This window comes from Sinocyclocheilus grahami, unplaced genomic scaffold (genome assembly GCF_001515645.1).
Source record: "Sinocyclocheilus grahami isolate Dianchi unplaced genomic scaffold, SAMN03320097.WGS_v1.1 scaffold340.1, whole genome shotgun sequence".
Lineage (NCBI taxonomy): Eukaryota > Metazoa > Chordata > Actinopteri > Cypriniformes > Cyprinidae > Sinocyclocheilus > Sinocyclocheilus grahami.
This window is the reverse complement of record NW_015505519.1, coordinates 781,745-800,000: the sequence shown is the minus strand read 5'-3', so window position 1 is coordinate 800,000 and position 18,256 is coordinate 781,745. Positions and strand designations below refer to the sequence as shown.

General features: G+C 35.7%; 1 protein-coding gene across 2 annotated transcripts; it reads right to left on the bottom strand.

Annotated features, from left to right (window-relative positions):
- Positions 1-1,132: 1,132 nt before the first annotated feature.
- Positions 1,133-17,221, bottom strand: LOC107603094 (sorting nexin-9-like). Of its 2 annotated transcripts, XM_016295799.1 has the most exons (16): positions 16,809-17,221; positions 15,081-15,234; positions 12,715-12,750; positions 12,018-12,156; positions 10,958-11,039; positions 10,308-10,433; positions 10,101-10,218; positions 9,896-10,026; positions 9,630-9,736; positions 9,438-9,541; positions 7,067-7,144; positions 6,870-6,946; positions 2,991-3,080; positions 2,668-2,782; positions 1,688-1,779; positions 1,133-1,598 (listed from the first exon to the last, which is right to left on the bottom strand). In XM_016295799.1, exons 1-16 carry the CDS (start codon positions 16,914-16,916, stop codon positions 1,551-1,553), a joined length of 1,605 nt encoding a protein of 534 aa, XP_016151285.1. In that variant the 5' UTR covers positions 16,917-17,221; the 3' UTR covers positions 1,133-1,550. The 2 variants fall into 2 exon arrangements, with proteins under 2 accessions (XP_016151285.1, XP_016151286.1); XM_016295800.1 differs by lacking the exon at positions 12,715-12,750 and having other exon boundaries at positions 16,809-17,220.
- Between the last annotated feature and the right edge of the window lie 1,035 nt (positions 17,222-18,256).

The following is an 18,256-nucleotide window of genomic DNA, read 5'->3' as shown; positions in this document are numbered from 1 at the left end:
CATGTACTTACTATTATAATAACAATAAATGATGCATAATTACATGCAAGTAACCCTAAACCAAACCCTAACCCTATAGTAAGTACACGTAGTTAATTAATATTACTCAATACTGAAATGTATAATTACACTGTAACAAAGACACCTTAAAAAAAAGGTAACCGATTTCTGTTATATGATGAAACGCATAAACCACAAAATCACACAAAACATGGGTCTTGGTGCGTAAAGCACATTCAGACATAAAACACATATTTTGAGACCGCCTCATTCATATTCACCATAAACACACAGCTGACTCACCAGGCTCCATTTCTAAACCTTGAGAGCACCCTAACCCTATAGTAAGTACATGTAGTTAATTAATATTACTCAATACTGAAATGTATAATTACACTGTAACAAAGACACCTTAAAAAAAAAGGTAACCGATTTCTGTTATATGATGAAACGCATAAACCACAAAATCACACACAACATGGGTCTTGGTGCGTAAAGCACATTCAGACATAAAACACATATTTTGAGACCGCCTCATTCATATTCACCATAAACACACAGCTGACTCACCAGGCTCCATTTCTAAACCTTGAGAGCCGATTTCGCTGTTAACAAAACGGACATCTTAAGCGGTCACCTTCTAGGTAGGCAGCATGCTAGGTTTTGAGTCACAGCCTCCATCAAGTTTCTAGTTATTCACACTACATTCATTTTCAGACACTCGTACAGAAACAAATCCACTGCATAGCATACAAATCACTATTTATGAACTCATAATCTCAATGGTTTAGTCAATCTGTGTGCAAAAGACTTGCGAACACTGCTATACATACAAAATATATGAACAACATGCATCAGATGGAGTATAATTTCATTTTTACAGGATAAGAAATTGGTGATAATTGCACTGAGGTGGAAGCATCAAACAGAGCACGATCTCTGTTTGTAATTTGGCTTTGCGGAGAGAGAAAAACATCAAAATGTCTCTTATGGAGAAAAAGGACCAGCCCTCCTGTTATCATCTCCAGAAGCCTCCAAAGAAAATGATGGGGCTTGTTTTTGGCCGTGACCAAACACAAACAGGATGACGCATCTGAAAGGCCACAGTAAAGTGCAGTAGATAAAAAGCATGTTTTTTTTTTGCAGGGTCTCTACAAAACAAGGCACAATCAAACTTGGCTTAGCCTCATATGTGCCTCAGAATAAGTTTAGATCACTTGTATAAAAGTACGTAAAGTTATGTCTCTCTCTGCATCTTTCATATTTATCATAAATCAAATCGATGGAGGTCATAACAGAACCTGGAACATCTAAATCAACAACTACATACTTATAATAAGTAAAGCCCCATATAATCTGATATTTTTAGTCACAATCTGTAGCTGCTTTTGGCCACCGATCAATGCTTTCTTTGGCCTGAGATCAACAGGATATTTTTATGGCACTGACATCATGACACAGATAACATGAATAGAAACACAGAATGAGAATAATCATGTAAGAGGAACAGAGAGAACGAGTGAGGCAGCTTCCGGACGGCCGCTCCGCCGTTACATAGTAGTGAACTGACTGTGAGCGTGTCGTAGTTTCTCCGCAATCTGCCAAAACATAAAAACCAATTCAATGCTTTAACATCTCCCAACATTATGGAATGCTCTTGAACCTTACTGTTGCTTCCACATTTTACCATCTCATAGAATTTGACTTGCTGCTCCAGGTACTGCTGCATCACCTTGTTGTAGTCATAGATACGGTTGGTATGGAAGTGGATCATCTCCGCTGCATAGAGGACAGAATGTGTCAAATTCATCACTTGATCAATTTACAGGATTTTTCTTTTTTCAGTTAAATTATTATAAGCAGAAACATTTAATCTCTCAAGTGACTGACACAAATTACAACAGAACTTAAAAAACATTTGAGAATTTAAATAAAAATAATTTTGCAGGATCTTGCAGGATTTATTACACTGTATTTTATTACTATATATATTATGTGCCTTTCAACATTTTGGGATCAGTAAGATCTTTAATGCTTAAAAAAAAAAGAAAAAAAGGTTCTTATGCTCATCAAGGCTGCATTTATTTGATCAAAAATACAGAAAAAAAAACGAATTTATTTATATTATTGCAATTTAACATCACAGTTTTCTATTTTAATATACTTTAAAATCTAGTTTATTCCTGTGAAAAAAAGCTGAATTTTCAGCATCATTACTCCAGTCTCCAGAAGGATCCTTCAGAAATCATTCTAATATGCCATATATATATATATATATATATATATATATAGTAATAAAACACTACCGGTATTACACAGTATAATAAGTCATCTTATTTTATAAAGTCATGTGCAGTATAATAAAATACAACAAAATAAAATACAGTAACAGCAGTACAAGAAAAAACTCTTTATAGATTTCAAGTTAAAAATAATTATTTGCATAGATAATGATTATTGACTAGGCTTTTCCAAAGTCACTGATATTTCCAGGTTTCCAGCCCTGTGGGAACGCTGTACTTAAACTCTGTTTGTGTCTATTGGGTCTATTGAAAATGATAGTTATGTTTCAGCATTCTAATGTTGTGTTAACATCATGTACGACAGTGTGATTATGACTTCTTCAGTAATGTAATCATTTTAAAGGTGGTTTTGGGGGTCGCACACCTTGCAGAGCGTATGACATGGTGCTGGCACGTTTAGACATGGTGATCTTCTCTGAGGTGGTGATTTTACCGGTGGCCACTAGTTTATCCGCTTCCTTCACTTTCTCTATGGCAGCCTGTGCGAAAGAAAGAGGGCTCAAAATACAGTCAGCCAATCAATTCTCTAATTTTCAAACCTTTGTATTGAATCTACGGCTCGGTTTAAACACCTAGTGAGCTGCCTACAAAAAGTTCACTTATGAGGTTCTATGTCGATTCGAATGCTCAAACAGAGTTGGAGTCTATAAGGACTGCTAGTCGGAGTAGTCACCCTTTCTGGTTTACCTTGTGAACTCCAATAGTGTCAGGAAAGCATCCCAGCAGACCTTTGTACTCATTGTTAGTTTCCATGAGGAAGTGAAGGTCTTTCTTTGGCTAGAGATAGAAAGACAGACAAAACTGAATGATTACATCAGACGGTGCACAAACACACCCAGGGTCACTTCATTCAACCGCTCACGAAACGTTTGCGCCACTCGCACACATATGCAACACTCACTCGCAGACAAGAATCAGAGCTCAACTGGACTAAAACAGCCATTAACGGCTGGAAAACAATGCATTCCCTTACAACTAGACTCAATTAAAGTGATAAAAGTGATTGTGACATGTGGCCAAGTATGGTGACCCATACTCAGAATTAGTGCTCTGCATTTAACCCATCCAAAGTGCACACACACAGCAGTGAACACACACACACCGTGAACACACACCCGGAGCAGTTGGGGGTTCGGTGCCTTGCTCAAGGGCACCTCAGTCGTGGTATTGAAGGCTGTACATTCACTCCCCCGCCTACAACCCCTGCCTGTACGAGACTCGAACCTGCAACCTTTGGGTTACGAGTCCGACTCTCTAACCGTTAGGCCACGACTTCCCCCCCCTTTAATTAATCATTAAACAACAGGCGATTCAGTTCCAGTCCTCTAATCCTATTGGACAACAGCAACAGACTAAATTTCATAACTATTTTCGTTTTTAAAATTAGAATTAAATGTAATTAAAAGAGATTCATGTAAACCAACAAAATAACTTCAGTTTGACTCGGTTTACACTTGATGTGATCCAATCATATGCAGTCAGCATTTAAGGGTGTAAACAGTAAAACGCTACGGGTAGGATCTATCTTTTGCATTTTTAATTTGGATATCTTTAAAGACAATTTCCGTTTCAGTGCTAGATCACATGAAGGGTTAACAGAGCTCTACAAATATTCAAGGCTACACTGGCGACACAGAGCCACTTACCAGACACAGTTTGGAGGCCAAACAACAAGCAAGTTTTCATTCACTGTATGTTTCAGTGGTAAGGTCGAAGATAAATAACACAAGGCTAAATGAATGTGGATCACATAACCATGGCTTCATCGGTAACACTTTACAATAAGGTTCATTAGTTAAACATTAGTTAATGTATAAACTAACATGAACTAACCATGAGCAATACATTTGTTACTGTATTTACTAATCTACGCTCACGTTAGTTAATAAAAATACATATGTTCATTGTTAGTTCATGTTAGTTCACAGTGCATTAACTAATGTTAACAAGATTTTAATAATGTATTAGTAAATGTTGAAATTAACAAAGATTAATAAACGCTGTATAAGTGCAGTTCATTATTAGTTCATGTTAACTAATGTAGTTAACTAATGAACCTTATTGTAAAGTGTTACCGCTTCATCCTGATTATTTTCTGGTAATAACCTTATATGCATTACTATTCAAAAGTTTGAGATTAGTACGTTTTTTTTTGTAAAGAAATACTTTTAATCATTGACAAAAAAAGACATTGCTAATGTTATGAAAGGTTTCTATTTTAAGTAAATTGTTCTTTTTTTAACTTTATATTCATCAGAGAATCCTGGGGGGAAAAAATGTATCGCCGTTTCCACAAAATATGAAAGTGAATTACAGTTGTGAAAAGAAATGATTTCTGAAGGATCGTGTGACACTGAAGACTGGAGTAATGGCTGTAATTCAATTGAAGTAAATTACATTTTTAAATCGAGACACTGCAGGTGAATAGGATCAAATTAACTACTAATTATCACCTTAGTTGATTGATTACATTGATAATTGCAAAAAAAATTTGTATTACAAGTTTTGTAAAATGTTATGTTTAAATATACAAATTAACCATTATTTAATGTAATATGCGCTAATTTGCATACATTTCTAGTACAAAAATCTGAACACTGGATGAAGTCCGTTTCAAAATTCTTGTTTTTTTTACATATTAGAGGCAAATGTTTTTACCGAGGGGATTTTGGGTATTTCTTTTTGTCACTCCATAATTCAGAAAATACTTTGAACAGCCAGAAAACAATATATTTTCACAATTTTGGGGGAAATAAAATGTATATAATCAAGCAAATTACATATGAACAAATCCCTCTGTAAAAACCTTCAGAATATAGACAACAATACAATTTAGATTTTAGATTGATGGCTCAGAGCTCTACAAATATTCAAGGCTACACTGGCGACACAGAGCCACTTACCAGACACAGTTTGGAGGCCAAACAACAAGCAAGTTTTCATTCACTGTATGTTTCAGTGGTAAGGTCGAAGATAAATAACACAAGGCTAAATGAATGTGGATCACATAACCATGGCTTCATCGGTAACACTTTACAATAAGGTTCATTAGTTAAACATTAGTTAATGTATAAACTAACATGAACTAACCATGAGCAATACATTTGTTACTGTATTTACTAATCTACGCTCACGTTAGTTAATAAAAATACATATGTTCATTGTTAGTTCATGTTAGTTCACAGTGCATTAACTAATGTTAACAAGATTTTAATAATGTATTAGTAAATGTTGAAATTAACAAAGATTAATAAACGCTGTATAAGTGCAGTTCATTATTAGTTCATGTTAACTAATGTAGTTAACTAATGAACCTTATTGTAAAGTGTTACCGCTTCATCCTGATTATTTTCTGGTAATAACCTTATATGCATTACTATTCAAAAGTTTGAGATTAGTACGTTTTTTTTTGTAAAGAAATACTTTTAATCATTGACAAAAAAAGACATTGCTAATGTTATGAAAGGTTTCTATTTTAAGTAAATTGTTCTTTTTTTAACTTTATATTCATCAGAGAATCCTGGGGGGAAAAAATGTATCGCCGTTTCCACAAAATATGAAAGTGAATTACAGTTGTGAAAAGAAATGATTTCTGAAGGATCGTGTGACACTGAAGACTGGAGTAATGGCTGTAATTCAATTGAAGTAAATTACATTTTTAAATCGAGACACTGCAGGTGAATAGGATCAAATTAACTACTAATTATCACCTTAGTTGATTGATTACATTGATAATTGCAAAAAAAATTTGTATTACAAGTTTTGTAAAATGTTATGTTTAAATATACAAATTAACCATTATTTAATGTAATATGCGCTAATTTGCATACATTTCTAGTACAAAAATCTGAACACTGGATGAAGTCCGTTTCAAAATTCTTGTTTTTTTTACATATTAGAGGCAAATGTTTTTACCGAGGGGATTTTGGGTATTTCTTTTTGTCACTCCATAATTCAGAAAATACTTTGAACAGCCAGAAAACAATATATTTTCACAATTTTGGGGGAAATAAAATGTATATAATCAAGCAAATTACATATGAACAAATCCCTCTGTAAAAACCTTCAGAATATAGACAACAATACAATTTAGATTTTAGATTGATGGCTCTCAGTATAAGAAAAAAACTCATTTTGAGAAAACGGCCTTTAAAAATATGTATTGTAATTGAAATCTATTGACAAATAGATAAAGTGCTTTAACAGTGTCTTTTGGATGTTTTCTTTCCACTAGTCTGAAAAAACACTTTATGAAAAGCCAAAAAGCCCAAAATCTCAAAATTGACAGGGGCATGAAAAAACAGTGCTTTTGCCTGCTGTGTCTCCCCTTAAAATAAGAAAACAGTTCTTTTAAATTGTAATAATATTTCATTTTTTATCAAATAAATGCAGACCTAATGAGCATATAAGACTTCTTTCAAAAGCATTTTGACACTCAACTTATAATATAAGGATGTTTTAATGCACAAATAGTTACACTTCTCCTATAACGCAAGAGGCTGTACGAGACATAACTTCCTAATATAAGAGAGAACAGACGTTTTATCTAAGGTTTTTTTTTAATACCTGCTCCGCCACCATCTGAGCGATGTCCTCATAGGTCTTTCCTGCGGCCGTCAGCGCATCTGTGAGCGTAGCCTCTCCTTTGAGTCAAACCACACATTAAGAATAACAAAAATACTAATGGCTAAACATATAATGCAAAGACTGCTGGTCAACACAGTTTCTCAGAACTAGACCAGATGGTAAAAAGTTTCTGATACCTTCATATCCACTGCTGTTGAACACTGAGGACAGGTTTTGGAAAGCTTTGCCAATCCGTTGATATTCCTTTGGAAGGGCTGAGAAAAATAAACAGGAAATAAGACTAATCAGCTTTTATATATAAAAATCACAATGCACTCTAGCTGAACTTTGTTTTTCAAAGTTGGACAGTGAAATATGAGCCCCTGTTTCTGAAGTACAAAATTATAAGAAATAGGCAAATTTTGCTTAAAATCATATACATTTAAAAGACAGTACAGAAATATTATTACAATTTTCTTTTTTAATGCTTTGGAAAATGTCATTTATATCCGTGATGTAAAACTGAATTTTTACTCCAGTCTTCAGTGTCACATGATTCTTCAGAAATCATTCTAATGCGCTGATTTGGTCGAGTAGAAAGTTCAAAAGAACAACAATGAATTGAAAATGTTTTGTAACAACGTAAACCTTTATTAATTCATTTAATGCTTCCTTGCCGACGGGCCCGTAACCAGCTATGAGGCCATCCGGACCTCGCTAAATTTGTCATGTTCAAAAATAAAATGTATTATTTAAATGACTAATTTGCTGTTAAAGGGGTCATATGATGCGATTTAAATTTTTCCTTTCTCTTTGGAGTGTTACAAGCTCTTGGTGCATAAAGAAGATCTGTAAAGTTGCAAAGACTAAAGTCTCAAATCCAAAGAGATATTCTTTATAAAAGTTAAGAGTCAGCCACACCTACCTAAAACGGCTCATTCTAACACGCCCCCACATGTCTACATCACTATGTGGGAAGATTTGCATAACGCCACCCAAATGTTCACGCAAAGAAAGAAGGCGTAACTTTTATTCTCGCTGTAGTATTGTTGCCGCTTTCCGCTATGTCCTGAAGACGCTGTGCACTTCGTTGTGAAAGCGAAACTACTTTGTTTGGTCTTCCAAAAGAGGACGATATCCGCTTCGTCATGCCTAGAGCTGATCCGTGCTGGTCGCTGAGGAAATACATCAACTTAGTGCTGTGGATCGCCGGATAGGCTTTCACCGTGGACTAAGCCCGGGGTCGTCACATGTGCTTGCCGCTCCTTCGTTGGATATCCTTCGATACTGATTATAAAGACAGTATAAGTCTTTATAATCAGTAATTATGTCCCCACTGGATGCAACAAATGCCTCGTTTGTAATGGGTTTTAATGTTTTTGTCTTGTCGCTCCGGCCGGGACACGGCATCAACAGTATGGTGAGGGGCGTAACATTTCCGTCACACGCTTGAGGTATTCGACCAATCACAACGCACTGGATAGCTGGCCAATCACAGCACACCTCGCTTTTTCAGATCGATGAGCTTTGTAAAAATCTACGCGTTTCAAAAAGGCGGGTCATAGAGGAGAAACAATAATGTACAGTATGTGGAAAATAATGTGTTTTCTTAACTTTAAACCGCATAAACATTTCATTACACCAAATACACCAAATAATGTTCTTTTTAGCAGCATCATATGACCCCTTTAAACTCCTCATATGAATGCCTGCATGACATGTATAATTCAGTTTAGACAGTTTGCAAGAATGTTTAGCATCCCTGTTATAAAAGTGATCGCTGCGAGACGCAGGCGGAGTGAACCAACGAGGCTTGAGAGAGCTGTGAGTGTGGGGCGCGGGCGCAGCCTCTAATAATTTTGGTTTATTTTTATTTTTTTGTTTGCTTTAGTATCAATATCTGGCAACACTGTATCGCCGGCACTTAAACTGAAAGCAATCAAAAAATCCCATGAACAGGTTTTTGCTGACAGGATACGACATTTGGTAAGGGAAATGCAAAAATTATCATAATATTATCCGTCATAAGCGTTATCTACGCTGTCAAAAACAGTAGCATTTAACACTAGTACACACAGATCTGTAGAACAAGTAGTTTACAGAATGAAATGAAATACGCAAAAACTAGCCATGAAGAAGTCTATGCGATCTCATTCAGTATAGTTAAATTTTCACAAATCATAAACTTTCATAAGAGCACTAGACAAAGTTGTTGTAGCTATGTATTGTTGCAATAAACAACTGATAAAATTATCCACCCTTAAATATAGTAAAGTATTAACAAATTTTGATGCAATAAATAGGGTATGATTTAAAAATAATCATCCCTCCAAAACAGAGAAAACATCTTTCACAAACATCTACATGTCTGTCTCCTTTAAAGTGTTTATAATGAGTTTATAGTGTTTATCCCCCCCGCCTGGACCTCACTAATTTTCAAAGCCTGGGTACGGCCATGCTTGCTGAATATATTATTATAATTTTCTTTCAAAAATATATACACGCACACAATTTTCTATATAAATGCATTCACATGTAGGCTTATGGAGTGTCATAAGTCATACTCACGGCCTGTGCAGCGTTTCCAGTGTTCATTTCCTATGGTCAGCAAGTCTTTCACACCGTCATCCATCGCCCTGGTGAAACGGTTGAACTGCTCACACTTCTGCTCTCTGAAGGTAACAAGACAACATGGATGAACTTATTAACAGCTAGATTTTCCATCAGAGTAGTGATCCTGAGGTGGGCTGTAGGACTTACACTTCAATCAGGTCCAGGTCTGGCAGTCCCTCAGGCTCTATCGTGGAGAAAATCATGACTCCGACGGTCTCGTCTTTTTCTGCTTTTCTCTTTCCCATTTTCCAGTCCTGTAATACAGACTTAGAATAAAATGCTGAAACAAAAACAAAGGCCATGTCTCAAAATCTGCAGTAATTCGCTGAATATTTAGGAGGATAGAAAAGGGACAAAGAACAATGGATTAATCAACAGCTATATATTTATTTAGCGCTAAAAACACTATTTACCTTCTCATCTTTGTAGGAGAGAAACAGCTGGAAGACTTCACTGCTGGAGACAACTGGATGCCGGCACATTCGCGTCATCCAACCTTGAAGCCTCTCCATGCGCATTTTTATAAATTCCTCCTCAAATCGACCTAAAAAGGGGGTATTAATGAATTTCCATTTTAAACGTCTTTACACCAAACAGTATGTAATAAAAAGGGCTCACCTGTCACCTGTTTATCAGGCAGGCAGGGGATTGGAATCGCTGAACCATATTTATCCAAAAGCCTTTCATACAACCAATCGAAGTGCTTGTATCTGTGATTGACAGGCTTGTTTGTGGTCTGCAGAAACATTGGATCACATGAAACAACATCAACTGGAATCACTAACATGGAGATGTATATGCAGACATGATGGTTTCTGTACTTACGGTGGGTGTGACTTGGTACTCAATGTAACTCTTGAGGCCGTACATTTTGGTGCCCTTTTTAGGGTCAGCGACAACACAGTCCAGCTGATAGTCTGGATATGCCCACACTGGGCCAGCCTCTCCCCCCTGAAATACAGTATATATACGCACTCGCATCATATAAAATTATATAGCAATTAAAACCCTTTATGGAGCCATGAATATCATTCTAGTATGTGGAAAAGTCTCGATACAACAGATACATTACATAATCGTCTTGTTTTATGAAAAACTCGATCAAAATGAAGTGAGAACAAATATCTGCCAATGTACTAAGAAATATCAGCTTAAACCAGAAATCACACTATTATTCCTCATTGACAGATGTTTGTTCCTAAGCATCAACTCACTTAATTGTGTTCAGTTTCTCAGAAAACAAGTCTTCAACAATTTTTTTTTTTTTTTGCATTTCAAGTAAATGTATTTTAAGGATGTTTAGATATTTGCACTGGAAATGACTGCGAAAGATATTAATTTTTTGCAGTGCATGCAACATTTAATGCCATGACTATGAATTTCAGACTCTCTGCTCTGATTTAAGACCTTTTTAAAGGCCTTAATTTGTGGAAAGGCAAATTGAGACTTTAAGACCTTTTTAAAGAGTGGCTTACGTAAACAGGCAACCTGGTTCCTTTGGCAGGCTGTTTGGACAGCAGGTACAGCTCAGGACCTGATTTGGAGAAGCCAGGGAATCTGCAAAGAGAAGATGCTTTTTTACAATGGACATAATAAAATGATAAAAAATAATAAAATTAAAGGGGACCTAACACACAGTTTCGCTCAATCTCTTGTTAATCTTGAGTACCTACAGAGTAGTATTGCATCCTTCATATCTACAAAGAGATTTTAGTTTTATCATATTTTGAAAAGAAAGATTCAGCTTTACAATTCTCTCCGAAAACAGCCGAGCTCCTGGAGGCGTGATGTGGGCGGAGCTAAAGAGTGACGAGCACTTGCTTGCAGATTGCCAACAAAACACAGAAATTTGATGCAGTTTTTCTTACTGCCTGCGGTTCTGAATCATGACCGGGATTCTTATCATCACGGCGTCGAACTGGGCCTTGTTTATAAAACATTTGTCACCGAAATGATGGGAACAAACTAACACATTTGCAAATCTCCACTGCTGCCCTGGTAAAACAAACTGCATCCACTGTTCACATAACGCTGGGTTCTTATTCCCTTGCAACCAAAAACACACTTTGTTAAGAGACATTCTTCTCAAGCAAGTCCTGTGCAGCGCTGCCGACAATGTTGATGGGCGTACTCTTGCTCTCGCTCTGGTTGACGTGTGTGCGCGCTCTTCCGGGAGAAGTTCCCATACAAGGAATTCCGCCCTTCATGGCGTCATGAAGGTCCATGCTTGAAAAAAACATTACGAAACGTATGCAAACCCAGAAGGACTGTATTTTTTATTTTATTTATTTAGTCATTTATTAGATGCTTTTATCCAAATTTTAATTAAAATTTAAATTAAAAATTTTTATTAAAAAATTTATTTATTTGACACTCTGAATGCATGAAATAGCATTATACCCCCTTTAATAAATTCCATTATTGGAATCCAGAAAGCACACATGTAAGCACATGAACTGGATTACGTTTTTATTAAGTGTATTATTACTTGACTCTTGGAAGTGTGTCCAATCTGTGTGGTGTGATCTGACTTACTTGTTGAGGGCAATTTTCATGGATGAACCATGAGCTCCGCCTCTGTTTATAGCCCCGCCCTCTCCAGCCTCAGATTCAGCATAGCCACCCGATGACTTCACGTCATCCCACTCCTCGTCCCACTCATCATCTTCTGCACCTATAAACAGTCATTACACACACTTCAAACATACTTCAAAATAAAAACCATGGTAAGAACCAGGTGTTAGTTATCCAAACACACTCAGGACAAATCAGCCATGCTAACTAATCTCTGATGAATCTTCGGTTATAACAGTTGTAATTTGTGCAAAAACTGATTTTTTTTTTTTTTGCACAAATTGCAACTATTACAATCTTGAAAGTCTGGGTGAAACAATAATATATATACACACAAAAGGCATTTAAAAAGTATTAAAAATAAATGAAGGAATGCTAAAAAGTCATTTTTATATGATCATTTAACAAAAAATAAAAAAACACAGACACACACACACACACTTAAATATGTTAGTTTTAATAAAACCCCTGGGACATAAAAGTCCCCGCACTAGAAGAAATGCTCATAAACTGAGGCTGTGTTACATAAACAACAAAATTCACAGCAAGAAAATCACTACAAAACACTCTCACACACATTCTAGTGAGTTTCTGGTACCCGTTGAGCTCATGCAGCTTGTTATTAAAACCAAACCCTCACATGAACATCATGGTTTACCTGATAGATCAATAAGACATGGGTAGGGGTAAATGTCTTCAGAGAAAAGGAAAAGATTGTTAGTTACGATAAGTTTCTTTTTGCCAATAAATATCACCTCTACTACACATTCTCTCATGTGCATTATGCACGTCCATTTCAAACTGTTAAACTGATTGCACAAGCACTCAGTGGAAAAATCTAACTATATTTAATTCCCAGAACATTATTAGTTATAAGTGAAACAGTCATCTTGCTTGTGGGAATAAATTCGGTTTCAGGGGAAAACATCTCTAAAACAAATCCACATGCTCTGCTTGTCTTTATAGGACACAGATTTGCAGAAGCTGTTTTTTTTTCTGCACATGGAAATGGTGAATTTCAGCTCCTTATGACTCCAAAACAGACGATCTTCCAAAGATGACATCATTGCTGGCGCACTTTAGTCTAACACATGACTCAAAGTAACAGATGAGATCACTGAACAACGCCCACATATTCCACAACTTCTCGTAAAACAACTTTCATATTTTTTCATACTTTCATATACAACAATGTATACAAAATACTACGAATTCCACCTGCCTTTTCATTTTTGGTGTCACTAATGAAAGTAATATCAGCTGCATCTTTCATGCCTTTTATAAGATCTGACTGCCAAGAGTAAAAAAAAAAAAAAAAAAAAAAGTTAATCTGTGCAACTAGGAAATATACTGCACAGTATGCTAGTTCTCCACTATGAACACATTCTTACTCTCTTGTAATTTGTTTTGGTAATAAAACATTTGCCAAGAACATTCATGTAACAATAAGCAGCACTTTGGCTCCTCACAAACTGGAGAGGCTTCTTGTTTTCTAAATATGCTGGACCGAAACCCTTAAAAGAGGAATGTAATAGCTCCTGAGGAATAAACATTATGATAAGTATTTTTGCCTTGTGGCTGTGGTGTTCAGTTTTCCATTTAAGACAAAGGAACAAAACAAATTGCATTGAAAGACATTTAACAATGAAATTACTGCAAAATATTACTTCCACTATATGACATCCAGGGTTCCCACACTTTTTGACCAATGCATTTTTCTAAGACCTCTCTATTCACTGGCAATTACTGAATAAGGACTTTTACAAATCAAATTGATTCAGACTTGTTTGATAATGAATCATTAGGCCAAAAAAAGTACAAAAATTTACAACTAAAATAATGTCTTATTTTATTTCATCCCCTCAACAACAGTTTTTTTTTTCCTTTGAAGAAACAGGATTCAAAGTCTTGGATATTTGAGGCCTTATTTTAAAAGTGTGATTTTAGATATGGAAAATTAATAAAATCAAACACCATGGGCATTTATATAATTAATATACATTTTTAGAGCTTATGTTGAGCTTCTGAAATTTATTTAAATTTTAATTCAATGTACAAAAACTATGAGGTCCTAAATATTAAAACACATAAAAAATAAAAAAAAACCCAGGGACAGTAAAAAAAAAAAAAAAAAAAGTTAATCTGTGCAACTAGGAAATATACTGCACAGTATGCTAGTTCTCCACTATGAACACATTCTTACTCTCTTGTAATTTGTTTTGGTAATAAAACATTTGCCAAGAACATTCATGTAACAATAAGCAGCACTTTGGCTCCTCACAAACTGGAGAGGCTTCTTGTTTTCTAAATATGCTGGACCGAAACCCTTAAAAGAGGAATGTAATAGCTCCTGAGGAATAAACATTATGATAAGTATTTTTGCCTTGTGGCTGTGGTGTTCAGTTTTCCATTTAAGACAAAGGAACAAAACAAATTGCATTGAAAGACATTTAACAATGAAATTACTGCAAAATATTACTTCCACTATATGACATCCAGGGTTCCCACACTTTTTGACCAATGCATTTTTCTAAGACCTCTCTATTCACTGGCAATTACTGAATAAGGACTTTTACAAATCAAATTGATTCAGACTTGTTTGATAATGAATCATTAGGCCAAAAAAAGTACAAAAATTTACAACTAAAATAATGTCTTATTTTATTTCATCCCCTCAACAACAGTTTTTTTTTTCCTTTGAAGAAACAGGATTCAAAGTCTTGGATATATGAGGCCTTATTTTAAAAGTGTGATTTTAGATATGGAAAATTAATAAAATCAAACACCATGGGCATTTATATAATTAATATACATTTTTAGAGCTTATGTTGAGCTTCTGAAATTTATTTAAATTTTAATTCAATGTACAAAAACTATGAGGTCCTAAATATTAAAACACATAAAAAATAAAAAAAAACCCAGGGACAGTTTTGTTGTGGACAACGGCATGCCTTTGAAGGCAAGAAGTTTGAGAACCACTGGTCTAGTCTGAATAATCCAACATGGGTTTATTTAAGTTGTTACCTGGACCCTGGTAGGCCTGCGGATGCCCAGAATGCCATGCACTGCTGCTGGTTTCCCCGGTCTCTGTGCCCTCTGGCTGAGCTGCCCAGTTATTAGAAACCCCCCCAGATGCATTACTGTCAAACACTGCCCATGGGTCATTACCATTACTTGTCTGAAAGAAGGAAAAAGAACAACAATTTTACAATGGGTAAGAAACAAAAAGCATTAAAAAGGAGCATTTCACTAGTGGTCTCAGACCAAGCAATGCATTTGATATCATTTTAAAAGGCTCAACACACACTTGAGTCCTAAAACCTTCTCCACAGCATTGCATAAGTCTGTCTTGAACATAATTTAAGATCATTTAATTCATGTTCAGCTGGTTGAGGTCAGTCGCGTGTTCTTTTGTCCTGTAGATTGAATGCATTATGATTGCACACGCTCAATCTTCTATAGCACAAGTAGACAGATGTGGTTTTGAACGTTTCCTGGCTACAAGCGAAAAGGTCTTTTAACTGTGAAACTCTCAAAAAACCTGATACAAAAAGCCCACTCACATCCGACAAGCACTCTAATAATAACCTTTGGTTGTTATTATATTATCGTGAAAGACTCCATTTGAGCAGCTATTTGCAGATGTCAACCGATTCAAGGACTTCTAAAGAAAGCCCATGAAATGGGAATATACGTATATAGATGGACATGTTGAAAGGAAAGAGATGTTTACCTTCCTGATGCATGCTTCAGCTTGTCAACACGGAACAATTGACTCTCAATGGACCTCTAGTCTTGATGACACAAAAGCTCAGAGCCACATAGACACAAACCATAAGCTCGGTGTTTCCGGATCATCATCTGGCCACCACAATACACCCATCATCCAAGCCTCACTCATGTTATCATCTAGTCATTATCAATATCACACCTGAAAAACTTTGACCTATTGCTCCGAGCACGGCATGTCATTTCTGGCAGATGCATGTTAAATGATAGCCGCAAGTATTATTCTATATTTTACTGCAGTTGACAAAAGACATGCATCAGAGTCAAACACTATCTGTTTGGTTGCCTACTTTCTTATTTGCTCATGGAAAAACTGCATGTCATGCATTGAGAATGTAGCACCATGCGGCGAAAGACTGGTTTTAGAAAGTGTGTTTATGTGGATTCATGTGTGTTTGGAAATTGGAAGGCAATGTTTTGGAAATTTCTGGCCGATACAAATTCAGACTCCACTTATTTGACTTACATTTAACTTAATTCAATCAAGGGCTCATTTTTCTTTAGAAAATGTGTTAAACATTTCTGCTTGTTCTCAGTTCATCAGTTTGCAGGTAACTAAAAACGCAGTCTGAATTTAAAAGTCTTAATACCAGACCAGCTTTCAGTTCAACAATAAACACATGAAAAACAAAACTGTGACAAATAGAAAAGAATGACAATTTCTAGAACAAAAAAAGCCAATTCTGCAACCTAAATCAGAAGCGGCTATCCAGTAGATGATTGAATCATCGCATTTATGTTTTAAAAGCTGGCAGATAGACAGTGATGTAGCCATTTCGCTGAAACAGTGCTGATCAGTTTGATCAATGTGTGATTTGTAGTCGTCTGGTGTGATCAGTGGGGTCTGATTCAATCTGAAAGCATTCAGACCCCGAGAATAGGGTGTTTAGGTTTTGGTCTTGTTAGTGAGGGCTCCAGAATCGAGCATGCGTGGCGTCCGTCATGCCAAATGCATTTAGGTACCTCATTAGGGGAGGTGGAGGAAAATCCTGCAGTAACCGGGGTGACTGGGGTTACTGGGGTTTCCGGCTGAGCTACATCCACCTTAGGGGAAAGACGTGACATCATCATAAAGCGCTGAAAGGGAAGGGTTACCCTGACATGACCCTAAAGACCAGACCTTCTTCATCAAACCACTGATTTTTTTCAATAGCGGAGGCCCATCTGAGACCTGCAAGGGTTTACAATACACACAGTTCAAAAACTAGCACAAAACATTATTCATCAAACAAATAGTTTTAAAGCAGCTGTGCTAATACACAGTCATGCAACTTCACCATCAGTGTCCACTTCATTTCCAATGCATTTCAGAAAAATGCTTGTATCATCAAAAGAAACTTGAGCAATTACTTAACTTCAGATGACACGCCACAGCACTCAAAAAAAACAACAACAACCTTGAACAGACACAGCTGCTCCATTATTTAAATTGTTTTCACACCAGCTAATTATTGTAGTATGATCCATTTCAGACAATCTTGCCCTCCATTGGTACATGCTCAAAAAAAAATTGTCCTAAATTTAACATTTATGTATTTGAATTTCATCTAAAATTCCCATCCATTTGGATTATACAATTTTAACCTACAGGAATTAACAAACTAAATAAGTAAATAAATAAATGAAACAAGGTAATATTTCTGTACGAATAAACTGAATGCGTTTTAAATACACTATAATTTAAATGTATATATTTTTGATCAATAAATAATAAATTTTTTAACAAACCAATTAATGAAATTAATTAATTTTAACCAACAGAATAATGCTTGTTCCATAGCTAGCCATATTTTAACCATGTTCACACTTTCAACTAAATAAATGTAATTGTTTTCGCAATATTTAAGCATAAATGCATTTTAAAATTATGATTATTTTACTAAAATAAAAAATGGAAATTGTTGATAAATATTTTTTTTTAGGTGCAGACTGTTTCTTGTCTGTTTTCTTTCTGTGTGATTAAATATGCATCATATTAAATGTATTAGTTCATGTTAAAACAGTATAATCCAAATGAAATACAAATTCAAAAACATAATTTAGGGCTAAATATTTTTGGAGTGCACAGAAACAAAACTATTTATGGTGGACCGGTTTACATGTCACCGTCACCCACCCCCACCCCCCATCTCTTTCAACCTAAATGGGTAGTTTTGGGCCAGGACAAGCTTTAATGTGGATTTTCAGCTGTTTTGTCCATGCAAATCTGAATTGCAGCAATATATTATATATCACTACTTGATGATCCACTAATAAAAAATTTCTAGAGAGAGCTGACTAATATTTGTGCCTACAGGGATGTCTGTGGTTAACCGTGCCACACATTTTACAATGACTCATAAATATTTAGCATCGCTGCTAGTTTCACATCTGTTATCAGTGATTCATCAAGCACATGCAGACTACAGCGA